Source organism: Sarcophilus harrisii, chromosome 3 (genome assembly GCF_902635505.1).
Source record: "Sarcophilus harrisii chromosome 3, mSarHar1.11, whole genome shotgun sequence".
Lineage (NCBI taxonomy): Eukaryota > Metazoa > Chordata > Mammalia > Dasyuromorphia > Dasyuridae > Sarcophilus > Sarcophilus harrisii.
The window spans coordinates 370615726-370642173 of record NC_045428.1 but is presented as its reverse complement, the minus strand read 5'-3'; the positions used below and the strand labels follow the sequence as shown (position 1 = coordinate 370642173).

General features: G+C 33.5%; 1 protein-coding gene across 3 annotated transcripts in view; it reads right to left on the bottom strand.

Moving 5' to 3' along the window:
- Positions 1 to 11354: 11354 nt before the first annotated feature.
- HECW2 (HECT, C2 and WW domain containing E3 ubiquitin protein ligase 2) overlaps positions 11355 to 26448 on the bottom strand; it is a 369280-nt gene continuing 354186 nt past the window's right edge. For all 3 annotated transcript variants that reach the window (XM_031960290.1, XM_031960289.1, XM_031960291.1), the window contains one exon: positions 11355 to 19320. In XM_031960290.1, coding sequence (XP_031816150.1) covers positions 19209 to 19320 — 112 coding nt within the window. In that variant the 3' untranslated portion in view covers positions 11355 to 19208. The remainder of the gene's footprint in view (positions 19321 to 26448) is intronic.

Below are 26448 nucleotides of genomic sequence, written 5' to 3'. Positions count from 1 at the left end.
TATGGGTGATGGTATATTTGGAAGGAGTTATATCTGAAGGTTAAATATCAAGATATGTGCTAGATACTGGAAGCTTCTTCAAGGAAAAGCAAAGGCAGGGATTCTGGTAACTGGTAACATTTTAATTTTGAGACATTATGGTAGTGGACAGATCATAGGCTTGGATTTAAGATATGGATTCAACTACCATCTATTGACACATATTCATTGTGACCCTGAGAAAAATATTTAACCTGTCAGTGCTTTTAGGCAACTCTTTAAGACTATAAATTACAAAAAAGATTCTGATCTGCCTTGAAAGAGAGAGTTCCTAATGCTAAAGAAATCACAGGTTATCTCCATTCATCATAATTTTAAAGAAAGTTAGGAGAAGCTGCTTAAATATAAATATATATTCATGCATATGTATGTGTACCTCTACATGCAAACATATATGAGTACACAGATTGTTTACTTGTACTTATATTTATGCCTATGCATATTTATTCAGTATTAGGTCTACTGAAGACCAAAATCAAAGCAAAATAGTAAGATTCAGATAGGTAGAGGTCAATTATGTAGGGCATTGAATGACAAAGTACAAGATTTAAAGTTTATTTGGGAGCCACTAAAAATGCCTGTTTTGAAAATGGAAGTGATGTAATTAGGGAAATTAGATGATGGCAGTGAATACACCATATGGAATAGAGAAGGAAAAAATTGTAGTCAAGACCAATTTAGAGGCTATTACAATAGCCCAACTAAGGTGATGAGATTCTGAATTGGAATGGAATAGTGTAATGGGGAAGGAATAAAAAAGGAATTGGTGATTGATTACCTATGGGAGTAAGATGGGAAAATCAAGGATATATCCTGAGAAGTTTTGAACATGAATGACTAGGGGTTTACTGGTACCCATAATAGAGATGGAAAAATTAGGAGAAGGGGGAGATTTTAGGGATAGAGAAGAAGATAATAAATTCATTCTTGGATGTGTTGTTGAGCTTGAGCAGTCAATGGGATACTCAGAGGGAGATAATCCAGAAGAGAGTTGGAAATATTGGCCTGGAGCTCTTCAGAGATATGGAAGTTGGAGATAGAGATTTGAATTATCCAAATATTAAGGTGACATGTGAAGTCTGGAAAATAGATTGAATAGCATGAGTAAATGAAGTGAGTGAAGTTGATTACACTCCTGAAAGGATGCCATCAAGCTAGTTATTCCAATGCTATTATTAATTAACTAATAGTTTACATTTGTAAATTGGCTTACCGTTTTCAAATTGTCTACATAATTTTATTTCATCTTCAAAAATACATGAAATAGGAAAACATGCCTGCTTTTAAAATTACTTTGTCCATAATTTATTAAAAAACTATTAAAATTATGCACATATCCATACATGTTCTCAAATTAATTAAATATATGGATAAAACATTTGATTTATTTAACTCCTTTCTCTCCTCTTTTTCTCTTCTTTCCAAACCTCCTCCTCCCCCACATTGAAAAGGTACATATGGGAAAGAAGAATTTTATACTAATTTCTAGGATTAGACTGTTTTAGGGGACCTAATTAACTTTAATAAGATCGAAAACACCCATTATATGTTTTTGTTTTTATTAGGATAAACACACCTGGACAAATTTATTGGCACAAATGCACCATTTATTAGAATGACTTGGCGTCCTCCATCCTAGACTTTACAGGGTGGCTGAGTATGAAGTAGTCTATACTGCCCTAGGGAAGAGGACCATCCAGATAATTATTTTCTTCTCTGTCTATCTTGACTTCCATTTTCAAGAAAATATTTTTTTGTTGGCTATTTAGTCACTGAGTGGCAAACAGAGAAGAAAGAATAACATAACCAGAGTAAAAACTTCAAAGTCCAGATCTCAACCCCATCTGTCATACTTTATCCTGTCTGAAGCCAATCCTGCAATGTTGGTACAGAAATAGTGACAGGCAAGTCAATGCTTGGTTTTCTTTCACGTCATCTTAATATTTGGGTGATTCAAATCTCTATCTCCAACTCCCATATATCTCAAGAGCTCTAGTCCAATATTTTTAATTCTCTTCTGGGTTATTTCCCTTTGAATATTCCATTGACTCCTCAATGGAATTATCTTTACTTGGTTTAGCTGGGTAGAAAACTATCTGTTATTTGCTATATATACTAGACTGGATTATATGTATTAGAGAAAAGCTAAAGTTTTCCTCTGCTCATGACATGGAAGTGACCTTGGGCTCTAGGAGCATAAGCTATCAGGTCACAAGCTTCTCAAGGTGTTCCCAAGTTGGGAGATCTCTGAATATGAATTTTTATAAACCAAGTCACATTGATGTATGTGAAAACTGAACATCAGGAAATGATTTTTTTGTCATAGTAACACATGAAACTATTTAGACTTGGAGGGAAAGATCTTTAAATGAAGTTCTTGTATTTTCTGTTCTGCAATATATAATGGATATACTAGAAAAAAACAATCCTTGATTTTTGGTAATACAATATCTGAGTGACATATTTCCCAAAACTAGTTAAGGGAAAGCAGATAGGTCTAGTAACTTCACTTGTGGTCATTCATAAGTCTATGTATACATCATTTTAGCTCTATCAACATTCTGAGACTTAGAGGTGCCCTAGAAAAAGCATTTTAGAGAAATGTTTTCCAGGGAAGAGAACTTTGAAACAGAAAGAGAAATTTAGTTTTCTAAGTGCTGTTCCAGAGAGTGGGATCACCTTGTCATTCTGGTCATCCTTTTCTGCATATATTCTGTTTTTTTCAATAACTTTTTAAAAACGTGATACCTAGAATGGAACAAAATACTACAAATGTGATATGCCATAAATAGAACATGCCAGGAATATTGTTTTCTCTTATTTGAGATGTTATTTCTTTTCTGTGTTTGGGAAGTAGAATAGATTTTATCAAAGTGCTATATAAAGACTAGCTATTATTATTATTCTCTATTATTCAATGAATCTTAACTATATCTGGGTAACTTTATATATTCACACAGACTAACAGCAATAAATCAGATTTCATATCTATACCATCAATTGCAGTTTGATATTCCAATCATTTATTCTAAGCATTCCTACTTGATTCACACAATCATAGAATCTCAGAACTGGAAAAGATCCCAAACTCTATCAAATCCAACTCTGCTTTGACTTAGAATTCTTCTTCAAAATTGCTTACAAGTAGCCAAACTGGTTAATGTAGTAGTCTTCCAGAAGCAGCCCATTCTACTCTTACAGAACTGTCATTATTGATGAAGAAAGATTTTCCTAATGTTAAGTGCCAATTTTCCTCTCCGCAACCTCCACCCATCCTCTCTGCATTTTAGGAATAAGTTGAAGAAGTTAAGACCCACATTTACAGGAAGCCCTTAAAACATTTGAAGACTGTTACAATATTCCCAATTCATTGATTAAATAAAATCAACTAGTTCAAGATCAAGGACAGACATCAAGAACATTTCATCGAACTCCTTCCTGCTCTCAAGGGGCTCACAGTCTAATGGAGGAGAAACCATGCAAGCAACTATGTACAAACAAGATATATACATGGTAAATTATAAATAATCAACAGAAAGAGTATTAGAATAAAAGCATAATTTTTCAAGGACTTTTTTTTTTAGAAGGTAGGATTTTAACTGGGCTGAAGGAAGCCAGAGAAATCAGGGCAAATATAAGGAAAAGTATCATTTGTAAAGGAGATGGCAATTGTCCAAATAAATGTTTAAGTTAAGTGCCTAATTGTAGCTAGGCATTGTGCTAGGTGATAAGGTTACAAATATAATGAATAAGACCATCCCTACTTTAAGGAACTGAAGTCAGTAGTACAAACTATTCACATATTACTATCTACTCACATTTCTTTGTTTTTGATTTCCTAATCTAAAAATCATTCTTTTAAAAGAGAAAACTGAGTTAAATCACATAAAATAAATTTCACCTTATAAGTACTTGATTATTTTATAAATATAAAAACATATACCAATATGATGAGTGTGCTCATTAATATAAAATGAATTTTAGTTTACTATTTTTTTGATTGCTATTTTTGATGCTATCAGCCTATAGCTCTAATGATTGAATAATCATTTGTCAGTCCATGATACAGGACAAAACTAGAAAGAAACAGATTAGCAGCTGAGGCAAAGCTTTTATGTTCTTAGAGCCGTATAAGTCCAGATTTGGAATGGGCCAAGAAAAAATGAAGGGGAAAGTTATTCATGGCCATAGAAAGACCAGAAGTTCTGAGAAAGAATCTTTGTGTCTGAGTAAGAAAGTAGGGACCAGGGGGCTAGGGTAGGTGCAGAAAGCAAATAGAGAACAGTCTTGGGCCATAGAGGACCAAGGGAGAAAGATTTAAGAAGGGAGGAAGATCAAATACTGAGAGAAAACTCAGATGAAAATAGTCTTTCTCAGATTTTCTTTAACTGATTGCTCAGACTAATTGTTTTTGTCTTTTTCACTCTCCCTTTCAATAATTATTCATGTATTTTCCTCCCCAGTTGCCAAATTCCTGTCTATATATCTATATTTAAAAAGTAGGATCTCTTATGAGGTACATAATCCTACCAGTTTTCCACAAGTTGTCAACTCAATTCTACCTCAGACTAGCGATGTAATTTACCCTGTTATTACAAGCATGATTGAAATTAAAAAAGGAAATTATTGATGCATTACATCATTATTTAATGGATTTCCCCAAATCCTTATTAAAATGGTTAAAATGTAATGAGTTTTAGCACTTGAAGAAAAAAGTAGACTTCAATTATCTGGAAAATTCACATGTGTGAGCAATCTCATTGCTCATGATGACAAGGTGTACTATGTGTTATATGTACAACCTATCCAATCTGGCAGATGGTTGGTTTGTTTGCTATAAATAAGAAAACCATCTGCTACTGTACTTGACATTGGAACTATTTAAGCTGTTTGTAAGTTGATAGAATAATAGCTGGTATTTATATAGCACTTCAAAATTTACAAAGTGCTTTACTTTTTTTTTTTAACATTTTGCCCTCAAGTCAATGGAACAAGCTTTTATGAGACATTATGAGACATTTATGAGACATTATGAGACACAGGTACCAGGCACTGCACTTAGAACTGGGAGTACAAATACAAGCAGAAAGAAGGAGTTTCTGTCCTTAGGAGCTTACATTCTAATAGGGAAGGACAGACCATAAAAGGGAGCTGCAAAGGGAGGGAGAGGACCTAGAAACTACTAGATGCAAGGGTATGAAAGAGAATTGCAGGTAGGTGAGAAATGGAGATGGCTGATCTGGGTACCCTCCTTCACTGGAAGTTCTTGGAGGAACTTCCTGCTCTCCAATCAGAGGGATGGCCCCCAGGGACTGAGGGCACTGTTGAGGTGTGAGTTCCAGGGCTAAACTTGAGAAGCAGATGCTATTATTGTCTCCATTTTTTCTGATGAAGAAATTGAATTTGAGCGAGGTAAAGTTCAGGGTCCCACAACTGGTAAGTATATTTGAACTGAGATCTTTCTGATTCCAGGTACACTACTCCATCCACTGATGATCACTAGGTGGTTCTGATTTCATAAGAGATTTGGCTCAGACATTCTCAGGCAGCTTCCCCCTTACTAGTGTCAACATTAGCTCACAATCAAGTTCAATGGATGTTAAGGAGTTCCTGGATCTCTGGTCTCAGTTGACCTTAGTCATTGATGGATGACCAATGAAAGATATAAAGAGCTCTGAATGTCACTTTGGCTCCTTTATCCCTATATGCTGATACAGACTTCAGCCACCCTCTAGGACTTCTCAGTTTCCTTGGAAGAATCTTGCTCCTGAAAAGGGAGAAAAAGATTGCCAGGACTGAAACTAAGCACTGTGTATCTGTCAGCTGCAATGAAGCGACTTCTACTGACTTTGAGCTTTGGAGACCCCAAAGGCACCTCAAATTGTGCTTGTCCAATCTCACACATTGATTGGTCTTTTCACAGTTTTGGAGGAAAAAGAGACTCCATTCTCAGTTTGTTTTAAAAGACCCTGAAGTTGGCCTTGTTCTGACACTGGTCATTTCCTTTTGGGAATGTTGTCCAAGTACATGCTTTTATTTCCTTAACAGATTTGTCACCTGCACAGTGCCCTTTCTAGGGGGTTGGATGGTGTCACGGAGAGATCTTATAACTCTAAATTTTAACATCAAATGACCAAAGTGATAATAGGTTATAGTCTAACCAGTTAGATTTTCTTTGCAGCAAATATATTAGATTAGTTGGTCTTTAATTCCCTGATTCTTCCTCTTGATTTTAAAAAGTGATCCTGGGTAAAACTTTTCTATTCTGGGTAATCTGGAATTATTCTTGCAGCCTTGATCCCACATTATTTCAAGTATAGCATTCTTAACTCAGTCTTCACCACACATAATGAATTTAAATCATTAGTTATAGACAATGTAAAGAGTCTATGTATTGACTTGTTTTTCTTTTCATGTCAGTTAATATTTTTCAGTGTTCGTGTAGGTGTTTCTTTCTTTCTGTGTGTTTTCTATATGGTTATACCTGAAGACCAAACTTTAGTTAATTTCTATGGTGAGGAAAGAATAATCAATAAACACACTGATTCTCCTATTTTTAGAGTTAGCCAGCATATTGGGTTTATATTCCCAAGGCTTTCCCATTCTGAAAACCAAACTAAACCACCTTTTACTAGATCCTATCATCCCCCACTGTCGTATATCTTTTATCCCTTTCTCAGCCCAAATCCTAAGAGGAGAAAAAACTGTCTCCAATTGCTGCCTCAAAACATGGTTCCAATCTGTTTTTGTTAGCCTCATTGGACATTAAAGCTCTGCCCACAGCCCAGGATCTAGCCAAACTGCTGGGTAACTTTTCTGCTCCTCAGAGATCCATCACCCTTCTTATTGATTTTGCACTGGTTGACCCCTTGCTTGCAATGCACTTCTTCCTTATCTCAATCTCTTAGATTCCTCCCCTTCCTTTGAGATATTTTTCTAACACAACTTCTTATACACAAACCCTTTCCTGATCCCCTTACCTCCTAGATCTCTTTCAAAATACCTTGTATTTGATTGCTTTGAATTTATTTGTATTTGTTCTTTTTACATTATTCTATTTATACTCCTATATGTACTTATGATCTTACCAACTAGAATATAAAATAAGGATTATTTATTGTATCCATATCTTCAGCATCCAGTAAACTATATGGCACATGAAAGTTTAACAACTTCTTGTTGATTAATGCTTTATTGAGCCACTGAGGAGGATTTGTGGGGAAATATGTATAAAAATTGCACAATATGATTGATCAGTCCTTCCACATTTTTCAATATGGATTTGTTGTGATTAGAGCTGGCACATAAAAAGATTTTTTAAACATAAGTACCTATGAGCATGATGCAAATTAATTGTGGCTGGATAAGTTTAACAGTTTACAATCACCATTATACATTTTTAATAATACCATTGTATTGGTCTGACTCTATAGGCCTACTACCAAAGTTGGTTTGTTTTAATCCTGAGTGTGGCATATAATTGCCATTACTTTTCATTGTACACAAGTAATTTTTGTTCTTCTTAGAAAGAACTCATTTTAAGAGTGTGACATTTCCCTGGGAGTATTCTATATTAAGAACAATAATAAATACAGTAGATGTTGAGGAAAATCATAACTGAATCTCCAACATAGCATTAGATGCATTTTGACCAAATTTGACAGTTCTGCTTTCTCCTATTAGCCTTCTACCACAAAGACATAGTCAGGAATGATGATGAAGAAAGGATGATTAGGAGAAAAGTATTCTAGCATCATTATTTTATTTATAATTGGAAGACTTGACCCTGACAAATAAATGAAGATTCTAATTAAAACCCAAGTAAAAGCAATTACCAGTGATTAATGAAGTAACTTTTTTGATGGAGAACCACATTTGGCTGATATTTTTTATATTCTGGGAAGTTAGTTGTTCAAATATAACACCTAAGTGTTTCATGGGCCAGTAGGTGGTCCTTTTACTACTTCATTTTGGAACTCTGTAATCAGAGGTCATGATTTTAATAAGGGGATTATATGTACTGCTAAGGAAATATATGCTCCCAATCATTTGTGTTTATAGAAACATCCAGCTGAGTCCTTCCAAATTATTATCAGTAAAGCATCAGATCACAACTTCTGGATATTTAATTAGTTGGGTTTTTTTTTAAAGAAATGTATTAACATTAGTGAATTATGTCTCCCATATTGATCACCTTATCATATTTAGTCAAATGTATGTTATTAACATTTACTCTTGCTCTGATTCCAATGTTGGTTATAGTTTACATTGTAAATTGTAACTGAAATATCAGATTTAGAAGAAAGAAATACCTCAAACAAGAGACACAGAAGTACCAAAAAAAGGAATCTTTTTTTAATGTCATGAAGGTAAGAACTGATTTAAAAAGTATGAGGCAAGTTAAATTATGTAAAGATATATGTATATAAATATATATTTGTATATAAATATTAAGGGAATATGTGTCCCTCTGTCACAAGAAGTTTTTCTTTTCCTTTCTTTATGTGGAGTGTGATAGAGAGAAGGAAAGGGGGAAAATTGATTTTTTCATTTTTTAAAAAATAGAGATTTGGTGGGGGGAGTAATACAGATTTGAAATATTACTTGTACTTTCAGATGAGGTCACCATATTTTTTATTATTAATTTTGCTTAACTATTTTTATTTGTTATAAGAGATTTTTCATGAAGTGGTAGTGTCCTGTAAGTACCTAGAATGTAAAAATAAGACATATTAATAAAACTGAAAGTGACCTCTTATCTCTCTTCAGACCCATTCTCCTCAAATTAAGGTAGGAACTGGGGAAATTTTCATGGAGGTAAAAGGAATATTCACATATAGGAAGGGGGGTTTGTATGGTTCATTCAACTTTTAGCAAATATTTATTCATTCATTTCCTGTAACATGGAATGCATCATACTAAGAACCAGGAGGTGGGAGTGGGACACATAGGTCCTTGACTATGTTGAAGTTCCTAGGGAAAAAGCATAATGAAGATAAACAAATTTGTTACTACCTAAGTTATAATGGGGTCAAAAAGTTCAGAGAATTGTGGATACAGCAAATTCTGTAGATTTAGTGTTTTGTTTATCCTTTTTATAATAGAGTCATAAACTAGGACTCTATCACATCTTTAAGTCTCCCAGATTTTACTGCTGTTGTAAGAGGCCCTAAGTGCCATTTTGGTCTGAAATACAATAAAGAAATTAATGGCAAAGTCTGTTGTACATCTGTTAGGAGGAAACTTGAATTGTGATGAGGGAACATCTAAAAAGTATTCTAGCATCATTATTTGATTTATAATAGGAAGACTCAACCCTGACAAATAAATGTAGATTCTAATTAAAATCCAAGTAAGAACAATTACCAATAATTAGTGAAATAACTTCTTTGATGGAGAAGCATAGTAAACGTATAAGTAAACCCAAAATAAAGATTAAAAAACATAATCCATAGTAAGAGCTAATTTTTCAGATGAGACTAGTTAGCTGAGAATATTCTCTAAGGATTTACCAGACAACTTAATTAAAACATACAAGAGAAAAAGTTTATTCATGCTTAAGTTCAAAGAATAATGTTCCTTAATAAAGTTTTTTCTTCCTTTTGCCCAGCATCTTTCCCATTTTCTGATCACCAAATCAAATAGACAATTTGGTCAATTCAGTTAAACAACCAGTAATTTCAGTACAGAAATTAAACTGATGGGTTTGTTACAACTGATATTCAGAAAGGTATTAAAGAAGTTGGGAGATTGTCACATAAGACTTTGATCCTTTAGGATTTTATGATTTCTCATCAGAGTGCCTTCTTATCCTTTTCTAATTCTTCATATTTCTCTTTAGATCATATTTCTTTAGATTCATATTTCTCTTTAGATCATCCTCAGAAGAACCATTTTTACACAATAACTAGAGGCTTTTCTGAGATTCTTTGAGCATTTCAGGGATCAGGATATAATACTCAGACTGTGTCCATTGGCCCATCTCTCATTCTCCAAAATGAAAAGCTTATCTTTTCTCTCTCATACATATGCTTGATAGTCTTTTATCACAATTGTTAGTCAATAATTGCAAGTCATTGTTAGCAATGTGTTCAGCTTCTATATTTGCATATTTCCATTGCCCTTTGGGCAATCTGTAATTGTATTTAATTTTTTTGGGAGTGTGGTATTTCAGCATTCACAGCCAAAGGCATTTTGCCTGTGTCATTGAAGGTGTGCTCCATAACTTCAAAACAAACAAACAAACAAAAAGCATCTTTGGGGTAACAAATATGAGATTTTTGACTCTTTGAAAAACTCGCACCATTTTACAAATGTAATTCAGTCTGATATTCACCAAATACTATACTCCGAACCTTGTCTGTTTGTTATAGTGTTTGTTACACGGGCCTACAGAAAACATACTGACGAACTAATGGACTGCCTCTATACCTGAATGGCACAGATTTGCATATTTTTCATCCACTTCATTTTCCTGTGTGGATGGTCAGTCTGATCTCTTTCATACTACTATGGATTTCACTAATAAAGCTTTGTAATATTTTAGGGATTGAAACAATTATCACTACACACATTATCTTCAAATAGCATGTGAAAAGATTCATCATTAATAAGAAATTCTTTTGTTTGGACATTATCCAGGATATTATCTCTTGCATTGATTGGTAAGCATATTTGGTGAAAAGCATGTCATAGATAAGTGAATAAAATCATCTCTCTAGTTGAATCCTATTACCACCTTACATGACCTTGTTATATAAGTGAAAAACATGTCTGATGAGGGTCTTCCAGGTTGGATATTGATTTACAATATAAATGCTATCTTAAAATCAGAAGACAACAAATGCTTCTTTATACTTTTCAGTTCTGTGACTATTATGAAATGTACAGAAAATTACCTGTGAAAACCTTTCTGTTTTCTTCTGATGTTTTCCTCAGTGAGGCCGTGATGTGACAAACTAATTAAATCAAAGGAAACAAACCTCAAACTGATGGTTTAATTCAGGCAAGATTACCGTATCCAGCAGCTCCAACTTAGGTTTTTGGTTACAGAAAATGTGAATACAGAAGCAATTAGTATTTTAGAAAATTCTGAGTCTTATCCATGTATCATTGAAAAGGCTTTCTTTCAATGATACAAAACATGTCCATGTTTGGATGAAGGGCACCAGAGAAGAAGCAGAAAACACTTCAATTGTAAAGACTCAGAGTTGCCCAGATGGGAAAGAACTTTTTCTCCTATGACCTTGTTTTGTGCTACTTTAGAGTAATTTTCCCTCAGAAGTATAACAGAAAAACTATAATTTAAATTTCTTTTTCTTAAAAGAAGATTTATTTTGGATTAAGTGATTTTATGATGCAACATGGTTTTAAACAAAAATAGAGATCAGTATGAAAATAAAACAAATTGTACACATTAAAATATCTTTCCCTCAAAGCATTTTAGAATCATAAAAAATACAACACAAGAGTCGTCAGATATTCAGATGAGGATCAGTATACAAATTTCCCAGAAAGCAAACATTATATTACATTTCAAAGTCACAGGCTTTATATAATACTGCCCATGAACCACTTCCTGTATGTTTTACAATTTGCTGTATTTGCCTTGAAGAAAGAAGATGAAATTTAACTGATAAAAGATGAAATGAGAGATGTGTAATCTTAATGCTTCTATCAAATATCTCCCATTGTTTTTTAATCTCTATTAAAAGTCACATTGAATAAATGTGCAACTTAAATCAAACTCCCTGAAAGATAGAAACATTGCTATTGCATGTGATATGTAAAATAGTGGACACGTGAGGCAAGGAAAGCATGAAAAGGCATAAAAAATGCACTGCCAGTGCTTGACTTAAACCTTAGAAATAAATATGTGGTGTTTTTTTTTTACAATGTCAAATCTTTTAAAAAGAAAGACTTGTTATAAAATTAGGTTAAGTAATACTTTCAGTAAGAGATGAAGGAGATCCATGAATTTTATGAGTTCATTTTGGAATGCCTGCATCCCTATTATAAAAAAACATGTAATCTTATGCATTTTCCTACATATTGACAGCCCCCAGAATTTTTTGGAACATCCTATAAAGGATAAACTGCATTCCCATTAAGCATTTTGGAACATTAGGGTTTCTTACTATGTTTCCTCTTTAATCTTTCAAGAACATTTCTGTCTTTTCTATAAAGGCTGATAGTCAAGAGTTCCACTCATGGTCCCTGCCTAGCCTCAGTGATCACTGACTAATTCTGACTCATACACCATCTCTAGCATATATTTCAAAGTCATGACATTTTAAAAGATAGATGTGATGGAAAGACATTACTGTAGCCTTAGCACAGTACCTGACACATAGTGGGTACTTAATAAATGCTTGTTGACTTTATCTACCCAAGACACTAGACATAAAAACTTTGTATAAATGAATCTTTTACTCTTGTAAAATGCCCTAAAACCACCCTCACAAGAATTTTAGCTTTTTTATTAAAATAATATCTTGTCCTTCTGAATCACTGAATCATGAAAGCCTTTTGTGGATGAAAAGACCTTTTAGTCTTAATTAACTTGTTGAATTACAAACATTACTCAGATCTTGATTTGTCATTCCATAATTAAGCTTCTTAGATTTTATTTCTTATATAATTTAATAGGTAAAATTTAAGATACCACTAGAAAACATGATGTGAATAATTTCCCCAAAGCTCTTCCCATTGAAAGAATGTCCACTAAGCATAAATTAAATATAATAAAAATATTGAAGCACCACCCTTCATTTTATTTACTATACAAGGCTCAATAATAATAATTAATTTTAAAAACCCACAATCCATATTAATGCTAGACTCTTGAACCTCCTGGTCAATATATGACTAGCTTTAATACTTTTTGGCTAAATTCTGCTGTACAATATAGATAATAACCAACCTACTATAGTTATGAAATAAGTGTTTCCCTCCCTCCCCTCATGAATTTTCAAAAAATGGCCTCACTAGACAATACAGTATATTTTTCATAGTCAGAAATCAAGTTCAACTATGTATGCTAAAAAAAAAACCTTATATATGCTAACCTTCCCTGCTCCACCAAAAAGAGATTCAACAAAATTAGTACTGTCTTTCCCTCTATCCCTCCTTCCTGTCTTTCATTTCACCTGTTCAGAGTCCTGATTCAGAAATGCTATGCTGTAAGTCCACACGCCCTCAATACATTCTTTGCACCAGACCCATGAATGCTGTTGCTACTTCCATAGCCCGACAGCTGGTCAGTAATGGCTGTTACATTCTGGGGGTGGCTCAAATGCTAGGCTCCTTGTCTCCATTTCTCATTCTGAATGCCCTTCTAATGGGCAGAAACTGGCCTCAAGCCAAAATACAGTTAGCTCTGATGTCATTAGCATGTGTTCAGCTCTGTACCAGGGAGAGAAATCAGTCATGGAGGACTTGAAGAGTCAAAACGAAATTCTTAGGTAAAAAAAAGACATCTTGCTTTAGTTTCAATTGAGTCACTCTGTGGTAAAGAATGAAGATGCTTGGATGCCAGCCTGCTGTGTTTTATTTGCAAGTAGTCATTTGCATTCTCTTATTAGAATGTACATTTCTTGAGGACACGTTCTTTTTTTGCCTATGTTGGTATCCCCACTGTATTGAGGAGTGTCTGATACATTGCAAATGCTTAATGACTGTTAAAATATTGCTAAAAGTCAATTAGACAATGGAGATATAACAAGAAGGTTTAAGACTCACTTCTTTTGGAAATTATACCAAATCCTTCCTGATTTAAAAAAAAATCATCTAGAGTGAAATGAGTATTTTAATAAAATTATAGTGTGCCAATTTCAGAAATTAGTGTAATATGATTGCTACTTAGGTAATTTACTTTGGTACAATTAGTTTGCACAAAAATATTCAGAAGAAGTTTGTATCTTTAATAGTACTTCTAATGCATTAAGCTAAAACAGTACTTTGTGATATCTGACCATCACATCTATCTAGAGGACTATCCTGTGGGAGGTGCAGTGTGATTTTTGGATAAACTTTGAAGCTTTTTCTTTTTTAAGAGTACATATTTTGTCTCTCGAAAAAAAACTGTTTCCTCTATCAGCCCGGGGGTATTACTGCAGTGCTCTTTACCACTGAAGGTACATTGGCAGTTTTTGTTGTATTTGTTTCATTTGTGTGGATAAAAATAGAAAGCATATATAATTCAAAAGTATCTTTAACAGATGCTTTTTTGGGATGAATTATATTATGAAGGAGAACTAAGAACATTTTGAGTAGGATATTTGAAAACTATTATTTCCTTTGTCTAATGTTACCAATGAAAAGAGGTACCAGGAGCTTTTGGCATAAGTTGGTTGTAGAAAGTGAGTGTTAAATGTGCTTCTACCCCTAGTACTTTACTGGAATATTTTAAGGAGTCATGATCTTATCTTTATTGGGCACTCTCTCCCAACTGAAAAAGAATTGTAATATCTTGCAAATTGCAATATCTTCATCTTTTAGTAGGCAGTAGGTTTAGCACTTCTATTCCCTGTGCCATCTAGGTGTCCCATATTCATGAATTGCTTTGACTGAAGATGCTAACATTTTATTGCTGAGTCTCCATTTTAAATTATGCTGATCCTAGAAGACAGATACATATTCTTTCACCAGACCCATATGTGAAGTTTTTCTACTTTGGTAGAATCCCTCAAAGTTTGCTTCTGCTGACAACCTAAGACTACTTCCACATCAATATGAGTAATCAAAGGGGACTTTGGTGGAAGAATCTCCATTTAACTAAGAAAAAAATGACCATGTGATAACAATGAAAATGTGTGCCTCTGGTATCATCCAAAAGATATCTACAGAGATATATGACATTGAGAAGTGTTTTATATATAATATAATTACATATATGTAAAATGTACAAAATATAATATGAGCTTTGTCATTTGTTATTTGAAATCAGATCATAAATATTGATTCAATATATTTTAGCAGGGCAAGAAAAAAATATATAGAACTGATGTCTGAATTTCTCTCAAAAGAAATCAAAATGCAACTATTAAATTTGGAGAGGTTTTTTTCTTCATGAATATAGGTTTACAAATAGTTTTAGGCTATCTTATCTTGATAAGATAGTTTTAAAAGATAAGAGGCAAAGATCAATCAACTTGTACAATCCACTGATATTGGAATATATTGGCTGAAGCAATGGTTTTGTCATTTTCTTGGATGGATTGTATAATATATGAGTTTATAGGGATAAGATAGTCACAGGATAATATGGTTAGAGTCCCAAGAACATTAGGGATCATCTAGGCCTCCCCCCTCTCATTTTAAAGATGAAACTGAAGCCCAGATAGATTAAATGATTTGTCGAAGTTCACACAAGTGGCAGGATTTTGAATTTAAATCCAGGTCTTCTGACTTGAAATCTATGAATCTTTGCACCATATCACATGCCTCTATAAAATCACAGACAAAAATTGATCTTATTCCTCTATACTCTCATTTCATATATTCAATCACATATTTTTGATTCATATATTGATATGAGTTTTCTGTGGGAATGGATAGGATTTATGCTATATATATATTATAAATATAGCAATATTCTTATATTAAATGAATTTAGTAGAGCTCTCTAACAGTAAAATGTATACTGTTTGAGGATCAACTTAGGTCTAATCATAAAGGTTTATCACCAAAAATTTGGCCGGTTGGTGACAAATTTTTGGCCACAGAAACTCATGAAGACCATCTACTATGACATGAAAAAATTGTATTCTATACTAGTGGAAAGAGTCATTTGAACACACCTCATCTCTTTTACTAAACTGTAAATACCCTGAGGGCAGGAAATGTGCCTTATTTCATATTTTTATTACCTGCCCTAGCATAGAACGCTGTGTATAGTGGGTACTTAATACAAGGATTGATGTTAAATTCAAATCATTTAAGAAATACGAGTCAATTTTAAGCCAGAAAAATCTGACCAAACATGCTGTGACTAGAGATCCATGTTATGAGGAACTTCCAGGTAATAAATACTGTCCAAATGGATCTCCATTTAGTGGCAGGACATAGATTTTCATACTTGAAATTTAAGTTATGATCTATTTTAGCTGCAATCAAAACGCTGTGGACTCTTTTGTTATTTCATTTTCTTAATTTGAAGAACTAGGTTTGGGTTCATCTTTCTCTGGGGACCCAACTTCAAAGACCAAGTGCTGCTGCTAGGGGCACCCAAAACTCTCAAATGTAAATGCTCCTTATCCTTTCAGGACTTGACTAGCATTAACAAATGATTCCGTGCCATTGTGAACCAAATATGAATGATGATTATAGGATCTGGGGTACTGTTAATGAAGAAATGGAATAGGAACCTAAAAGAAATTAGAAAATAGTTTCATATCTCTGTTTCCATTCAAGAGATATTTACTGAGATATTTGGCATTGAGAACTACACTACATATATGGATCCTGATGTTGATATAGTAAATGAATTCACTTTTGAAATTGTTTGAAACCTGGTTATCAGAGCACCTATAATCATGGGCAAGAAAATGCTTAGGGTGTTTTCATTAGTGGACTGCTTTTTAAAAGATTTCCTAGTTTATTCTGAAGAAATGTTACTTGAATGTTTTTGTTTAGCTATAGTTCTGTGTTTTCTGTCCTTTTCTAATGAAGAAGAATAAATTAGGCAAACATGCTGAAGAACTCATTGGAAATTCCAAGTTCTAAGAAAAGCTTCAAATAGTCTAACTAAGAATGTTTGTATGCATTAGGCAATTCTATACTTTGGGAGAAGTTAACATATCTAATACAGTGATCTGCTTTTAAAATAACTGAAGAGCTATTTCTCTCTCCACTTGAATCTCTTATCTGATGGATTATAGACTATGGCAAGTAGTAAAAGTATCACAAACTGAAATGATAGTAAATGGAAAATTGAGTGCAGTTCCTGAATAAGTGTGATCATGTATATCAGATATTTTGTTAAATGACTACATTATAAATACTAGTTTGCGAATATATTTTCATACACATTGATCAAAAACATGTGCATAAAAGTATGCTACACTATTTTGTCTTTATAACATGGGAAAACAGAATACAAAAGAGGCCATAATTATTTGCATAATTAAAGATATGATCTCTATAACTGTGCTCATTAAGTGCAAACAAATATTCTAAGTCCAAATCTGGTTGTTGTTTTTTTCCCTCATGTTTTTCTGGGAAGCTTATAAAACACAAACAGATCTTACTCTCTAAGGATATTATCCTCCACATAGATCATGCCATCAGTGCAGGATTATAATATAGTCCACAGGGAATAAATGACATCCTTCTTGAAGGTTACAACAGTAAATTCAACCACACCAATTAGGCAGTAGCCACCATTGCCTTGAAAATTAAATACATTAATTCTAGAGCATACCAAATTTCCAGTGCTTTACAATTAGAACCCTTGAGTTTTTCTTATATCTAATTCTTAAAGAATGTTTTAGGCCAAGCTCTAAATCAATTACTCTAATGTTTATGTTATCCATTCTCATCCCCAAAAACACTTCAACTGAAATTCTGAGAGATTATGACCATAAAGAAATGTACAAAGATTCGGAGACATCTCAGATGACTTTCAGGTGAAGGACATAATTTGGTGAAATTAAACATATTTAAAATTGTAGATGTCATGCAGTTTGTGAGATATAGAAAATATCACCAATTAATTAACATTCTTAAGAAAATTATGCATCAGTGACAACTCGGGCTTAGAAACACATTATAGACAGTTTAAATTCCTGAGGTGGCCATGAATGAGGAAAATTGCTGTTGTTACTCTTAAAGATGGTTGATTTCTTGCACAATACATTGGGCTTCCCAAGTGAGCTTAGTATTGGACAGAGGTATACAAATATAGAGCTGTGGGAGGATGAGAAGGAATAGAAAATATCCTTTTAAAATGCTATTTCAAAGTAGTTAATGGATGGAAAAGAATCTGGTGCATTTAAAATAAATGCTTACACAGTATGATTACACAGTATGAGTTTTAAAAAAAAGATTCCTTACGTGCCCAGCCTTGGTTCTGGTAGACATTGCCAGGGAAAGAAAGGTGAATTCTAAGAAACTTCCTTATTTACTTCTAAGAGTGAATGAGTTGCTGTCAGTCATATTGTAACATCTCATTGACTTTGGTACATTCAGTGCAAAATAACTGGGGGGATTTTTTCTTACCCTTATAAAAATAAAAGGCATTTTTTTCCCCTTGAGAGTACTTAACAGTACCCATATTAAAACAATGCATGGAAATGGAAGAGATGAGCCATAATATGCAAGGTTCTTATTCACAATTTAAAGAACACAAACATAATGAACCTATAAAAATAAACTGAAGTTATTGTGTATTTTTCCTGATATGATGTGATAATTTGCTATTTTAAAAATGGTTTCCATGCATTATAAAGCATAAATCTGTAATTTAACAGTAATCCATGGTATAACCACTCATCTGTAGCCACCCTTACTTAGACACATCCCACCTGAATACGCATTTTCATCAATCAGCTTTATGGCAACCCGTTTTAGTTACCTCCCTGTGACTCAGATTTCTATTCATGGCAACTCTTTAAAAGTTGAAATTCATGATGTACACCATGCAGGCGCTCAGAGTCTTGGGTACAGCAAGAAAGGATTGTTCTATCATAACAGTGGGCATAGATTAATATACTTTAAGGAAAGATTTTTCTTTATTATATCATTTAACTTTAACTAATTTGGAGACTGGGTCAAGTGATTCCACAGTTTGGCTTGAATAAGTCCAAGGACTAGTTTCAGGATCCTGATAAGTCCTTATAATTACCATGTAGCTGATCCCTTACAGTCTCATCTTGTTCTTGGAACATAATGAATTGAAAAAAAAAGTTTGGCAGTCAGGAAGAACTGTTGATTGAAAGACTATTGGGTTTTCCCTGCACATCAGGCCTATCCAGATCCTTCCAAGAGGACTCACCATTGTCCTATACGCCCCAGAAATTACTGAGCATTTGTTCTTGGAATCTCAGTCCCTAGATGCACTAGAAAGTAACCAGTCTCTAGGAACTTTCACACTGAAGTCCACTCATTCTTCAAGAAGGCAAGTTCCATGAAGTCCCATCCACAAAGGGCTGGGCATTTTGGTTGCCAGATCATTCAAGTCCAAAAGTACTTGTTTCTTCTACAGCTGTCAAAAGTTTTTCATAAAGCATGGAGAATGATGGATAGGGGGGAAGGTCCAGACGATTAAAACAAGTGTGAGCCCTGTAAAAATAAAATTTTAAAAAGGCACATAAGTATCAGTCTATAAAGCTTCAAATTCAATTAATCATGGATTTGTCATATACTTTTTCAAATTATATATGGTTTCATGACCAATTCCATTATCTTTCTGCTTTTTGTATAGAAAAGATTCTATACAAATAAAAATTAATCAGAATTAAATATATCTGTTTTTCAAAAGTATTTAAAGTTTGTTATAGGGTATACCTTGTCTTGTTCTCTCAACAGCATGTGAAATCCATAACTTAAAATGGCCCCTATTTTAATGTTGATCATTTCTTGACAAAACAATTATAATCTATCACCTAGGACCAGAACCGCCATCTGTGGTTTAGTACAATAATTCACAAGTTTGCATTTTTTTCTAGGATCAAGGAGGGGTTTTTTAGGCTAGGAAACGCTGCCTTTCAGACTGGAATCATCAGGAATTTCCCAGTCTCCCTCAAGGAGGTCATTTAAACTAAATCTTGTGTCTTAACATTTTCCCCTGATTCACAGTGAGCAATAATGGCTATTCAATCCCTATATGAACTATTCCCTTTTATAAATGCTTCCTCTCCCCCAAGATAGGAATAAAATATGTCTTCCTGTTATTTGCACCTGAATCACAATAAAAACATGGTCTGAGGCCAGTACAATCTTATCAGGAAAGAGATCTGAACTTTTGACATCAAATAAGCAGCATTTTATTTTGAATGTGAAACAGTTTAGTTCAAGAATATGTACAATCAAGTATTGCCCCTGGGCATTTACATTTAAATTTATTTTATATGTAATATACATATATGTGAAATTAAATTAATATACATATATTATCTGATTCATCATGTTGCTATCTATAAAGCGCTTATAGTAAGGGCTCCTAAAAAACCCAAGCTGCTTTTTAAATTCATATTGCAGGAGATTCTTTGAATTCTTGTGCTAATCTATATTTTTATCCTCATTCCCCACCAGTTCCAACCTTTTTTATTGAGTTTTTTGAAACACAGAACAACTAAGAGAGTAGAAAAGTATTGAGGTGCCTTTGTGAGTTACTAAATAATAAGGACTCCATACATTTCACTCACTAGCAGAATTTGACTGGAAGAGCATAGGCAGCAACCTAATATGGCCAGGAAGATGCTCAAAACTGTCTTTCCAACATTTTCCCACAATTTTTCCAATAGAAATTTTTTTTTATTAACAAGGCTTCTTTCAAAGAAAGCAAGTATTCATTGAGAAGGTAAATCCTATTGCATTCAAACATTTAGTATTCTTAATTGCTCTAATTAAGCCTATCACTCTTAATAAAAAGGCATTTTGAGGAAAGGGCAGGAAGCAATTAGGGGAAAGAGGAAAAAAAAGAATGAAAAAAAGAAAATAAAAAGTTATACACCACCATTGACCAAATTTCTATTCTCATGTGGACTTCTACTCCTTAGATTCCCTCCCCCAATTCTTCCTTCTCTATTTTTACTATAGTTAATCTAGTTCTAGAGGTTCCTTGTGAGTAGGGTAGAAATAGATCCCATGTCCTAAGGATTCATGTATATTGTAAGAATTCTGTTTTCAGGACACACAAAACAAATATTGGCCCAAGTCACTTAATATTTCTCTAAATGTTGGACTACATAAGAAAATGCTTTTTATTTTAATAATAATCAAGCAATGTTTCTAGATTTTTATTTTTACATAATATAGATGACTTCTGAATTATATGCTATAAGACTATTTTTTGTACCTTATCTTTTATCACAACCTAAAACTGATTTTCTGGCTTTATGTTTTCCTTGATTTAACTGTTTTTCCTGAAAGTGATATCCAAGAAAAGCTTAAAATTCATCTTACTCCACGGTAAAGATTTTTTAATGATAATTTTAATTCAGCTTTGATTCTCTTGATACAATAAATTCTTAATTTTCATTAGGAAGAAAATTCTTGTCTGAATATGAAGATCTTTTAAAATCATAGATCTCAGAGGCATGAGGTGTCATAAAGACCATTCTATCCAAATTTCTTGTTTTAATGATGAGGAAAATGAGGCCATAAATTGTTCATTTTCCCCCCCTTTCCTGACATGCTACTTTATTTCCAGATATTCTAGTTCACTGCATGGTTGGGAAGTATTTTGAAAGAGAAGTGTTCCATTTTTGTGACCAATGAACTGAGTTTTTGTAAGCTTAACCTTATCAGGTGAGTTCATTATAATTTCACATTTACATATTTATATATTTCATATTTACAAAGTAAATCCTTTTATAAAACACAGAATGGTTGTTAAAGAAAACAATCATCCTCAATTAATCTCTTGTTTTGTTTAAATAAGGATACCTTTTGTTGTACTCACTAAATAGACACCACTTTAAATCAACTCCCTTCCCAGAATCTTGTCATTTAATTATTTTCTACCTAACTGGAGATCACACACACACACACACACACACACACACACACACAGCAATTAAATTATAGAAGTTAGTAGTATACCTATCTAACTATGAGAAACAAAAGGTTGTGAATGTAAATTCATAAAGAATTAATTGTAGCTGCTATATTTATGGTAGGAAAATTGAGCTTTCCTTCTCAGAAACATTTGGAAAAAAAATCTGATTTTTTAACAGCGAATTCTCAAGGCAACAAATGTGCTAAAGAAAAAAAAATTGTTGCAAAGTGATAATGGCAGTGAATGTGATTAAACAGAAACACCTTTTTATTGAGAGCAATTAAATGCAAAGAATCTTTCTATTGTTTGTGGAAATTTCTGGGAAAAAGAAAATAATTTTACAGTTTTACCTGCTTTCTCACATTCAACAACTCAGAAAGTCTCTAGTTCTATAACAGATTTATTCATCTTACTTTGATGGGTAAATACAGTCTTATAGAGAGACAGGGAATAATCTATACTCATGACTTCAGATTTTAAAAATGCCACATCAATGGATAGCAAGGTGCTGCTTAGTAGAATAGAGTAAGTTCTGCTTACTACCTCTGTATTCTTTGTCAAGTCAACACAACATTCTGAATCTCAACTTTCTTATTTATAAAATGACAGGACTGAATTAAATAACTTATCAGGTCCCTTTTAAATTTAAAATGTGATTTTTAGAGATCTTTCTATATCTGATCTTGTTTCAAAATAACTCTTGTTAAGTAATTTGCGTCTAAAATGAAATTACAGTTACTAAATCATAATATAAGATTACCATAATCGCCTGAATTAGGTCTTGGTAACTATATTATGGAAATCATTTGTATCACATAGAATCTTCTTCTAATTAGCTCTAACAGCAACTTTGGAAAATATATTTTAGCAAGGGGAAAAACATTTCATAGAAGGGAAAACTGTACAAAAAGATTAAATGATTTTCTCAAAGTCCTAAACTGAGTCAGTGACTCAGCCAAAAATAAACCCTATACTTCCAGACTCTCAGGGGAAGTCCAACTGTTGCTAATTGAAAGTTGCTAGATGAATGCCCATTTCTACTGTCCTTTTTACTTCCAGAAGCTAAAATGGTGGTTGGATTCCACTTTGGAGGGTGCAATGTTAGGCTATATCACTCCTATTTGACTGTAAACTATTTGGAAGGAGAGATGCTTGTCTTACAGAGCTTTGCATCCTTCACAGGACTATCATATGTGGCTCTTAAGTGGTTGTGGATTGATGGCTTGGAGTGGCCCTGGGAAAAATGGCCTAATGAGTCATTACTAAAACAGCTTCACATGACAACAGGGGGATTTCTCTAGCCAATCCCAAGACTGAATTAAGAGTGGCCATGGGAGATTAGTTTGATTTGAAATGTAATGTGGAGTGGAATTGGGCTTTTAATTCAGCCTTAAATTAGGATTTCTGGAATAAGGACAATTTAGGACCAGTTATATTAGGACCTCATGATGACTTCAAACCTTTTCAACTCTCCCAATAATGTTGTCCCAGGGTAGATCAATTCTCAGGTGTCAGGTAGGACCTGGAATAATATTAAAGTAGGAGAACCAACAGCCATTGGAGTGATTATTTTCTCCTACTAAATTTCCACATTCCCAAGCCAAGAATGCTATGGGTTTTCCTGTAATCCAAGGTGAAACTGCTCTGGAACATTTCAGAATGTGTGGCTAAAGGAAACAACACTTGGAGTCTGAATGTTTACCCAGGGACGGAAGCTCAAGCCTGCCTTGTGACCACTATTAGGAGCTAAAAGCAGGTGTTCCTTCTGGGGCCTCTTGCTGATAGATAACATAGCACTAATGCTCAATGAAGTAAGAAAAAGAATGGCATATGAAGCCACCCGGTCAACCTAACTCATGAGCAGCATCAGTCCTTCTTTACAGCAATTGTTTCATTGCTTCCATGGAGTAATTCTGAGACACAGGGGCTAATTACAGGAAAAGCAATGATAACTTTTGAAAATAATTTGACCAGCTTCAACCAATTATAAAAAGCTACAGTTCAGTCAATGTTAAAATAGCAACACTTTGCATATTTATATATCTTTTGTGCTAATGTTTCAAAATGCCTTATAAACAAGAGAGAATTGCTAATGAGGAAATTGAGGAACATAGTGGTCAAACTACTTGCTCAATATTTACCATCAATTCACTGTATGAGCCAGAAAAAGGAAAAAAAAAATACAACAAAACAACATAATGCTTGAGGCTTTTCACTCTCCAGTTCCTTGTGCTAGAGAAAACTCTTCCAAAAAATAAGAGGAGGGCCTTAGGACTTTGTTGATATTGGCAACAGCAATCCATGGTCTTTGGTTTCAGTAAAAGGATATTTTTCAAAACTAATACAGTTCTGCCAGATACTGCTACCCATGTAAGTATCAGAAACTGAAAAGAATAGACCTTATGTTCATTTAATCAGTCAGAACAATGGAAGAAAGGGAACCAGGAAGGGGAGGTGATATAGGTCTCTCCTTTGGATGCCATTTTGGTATCTAATGCATTTTAATATTTTTGTTGTTATGTGGACATCAATCAATCAACAAGCATTATTATATCTCAGATGATGTCAGTCAAGTATTTAATAAGGAATTATTGTCAATCAAAAAGTTCCTTATGTTCCTCAGACAGATGAGGCAAAAATTATTTCAATAAACCAGAAATAAATTATAGATGTACCTTTCTATAGTAGAGTTATTCCTAGAAACCAAATTGTTTCCCTAATCGTTTGTCTTATATCCTTACACTTTAATTCTGAAAGTATTATTTCTAAATTTCAGTTCTAGCTTTCATTTTTCTGTGGCTTGTAACATTTAAAGTTAAAATTTACTTGATCCTGTCTGTACCCCTTGTAGACTACTTTGTCAAGTCTTTAGGAACTTGTAAATACTCCAACACTGCTGGAGAAAGATGGGATCCTTTTTTTTCCCCAACAGTTTAGTGGAACTGAGTTCACATGCTTCCATATGTGAGGGCAGATCTGAGTGAAGGAAAAACATTTAAAAGTATCTGGATAAGTCCTAAAGGTGACCTGAAATGAATATCAGCTTAAAATTTTTAAGTTCACGATTTCTTTTAAAATTTATTGTTTAATCCTTTTTTTCCAGGTCAGTTTTTCAGTGTAACACATTTTCTAAAAGCGAGGTTTCCTCCTTGTATTATGTAGTTTAGATTTTCCCTGAAGAAATTTAAGAAACATCAGATGAATTAAATGTAGCTCTATTAGTAAGGAAATAGGAAGAAAAGGAAGCAGTGTTGACTTTTGGCAAAGTTATGTAGGCCGTTAGTTTTTCTCACCTTCTGTTTTACTTTTTGTACATTAAACTTTTATTAGTTCTTTTGGTCACCCCCCCTCGTTGATGATGGTAATGATAATGATAATGATGATGATGATGATAGCATTCATACCAATATCAAGAAATGAGAGAAGCTAGGAGGCATATGGATATAGCACCAAGCCTGAAGTCAGGAGGATCTGAATTCAAATGCAGCCTGAAGTACTCACTAGCTGCATGACCTTGGACAAATCACTCAAACCCTGTTTTCCTCAGTTCCTCATTTTTAAAATGGAGACATACTGGAAAAGGAAACAGGAAACTATCTCAGTATCTTTGTCAAGAAAACCTCATACAGTCCATGAGGTCTCATAGAGTTGGATATGACTGAACAGAAACAACAACATAATGAATTAAAGTTTGAAAAGGGCTCTATATACATGATCTTATTTGTTTTTTTTTCACACAAGGCCTGTGAGATAGGTGATATCAGAAGAGAAATCATGTGTAAATTGCTTTGTGAATTAAAGTACTCTATGAATGCTATTATTACTACTATATTATAGTAACATGACTAGTATATATTATATACAACTATTATTAGTACTACTACTACAGATTATTATTCCTATTTTATGGATGGGGAAAGTGAGGTCAGAGAGTAGTATGTGATTTGAACCCAGGTCTCTCCTCACATCATATCTAGCATGCTTTTCCATTACACTAAATTTTCTTTCAAAGAATGTATAATTTAAACAAAATATTTCTTTAATATATACTAATTGAATAATGAGGAATATGAGGTCCAAAGGGCTTGATGGCTTTCACTAGGTCACATGGATAGTAAGTATTAGAGCTAGGATTCAAAGCAAGAGTCTCTACCCTCAAACCCAGTTCCTTGATATCAGATTGTTCTGAGCATATTCTCTCCCCAGGACATTCCACAGCACTCTGCTTATACAGTTTCTGTGGTCTCATGTTTTACTGCATTACAGCTATTTACATATTGCAAACACATTTTTACTTGTATTCTATGGTCCTAGACTTCATGAAGGTAAATTCTTGTCTTAATGATCGTGCTATTCTCCACAGTGTCTCGTTCAACCATCCACTTAAATAACTACTCCTATCCTGTTGGCCCTAGTGTTAAGGAAAGAATCCCTTTATAGAAAAATATCTTTTTTCATATTTATTTATCCAAATATATTGCTCTTAAGGGGAAGACAAGCATGTTGAAATTCAATTATGTATGTATCACACTATCTTACTGCACAGGACAACAAAAATATCAATGGCAATATTATCTAACTTATGTCCACTGGTTTCTAAAGCTGAGAATAGAATGTTGGTTTATCAGTACTTATGATTAAACTTTAAAAGGTTATTTTTACATTTAAAAATGAACTTTCTCTCATTT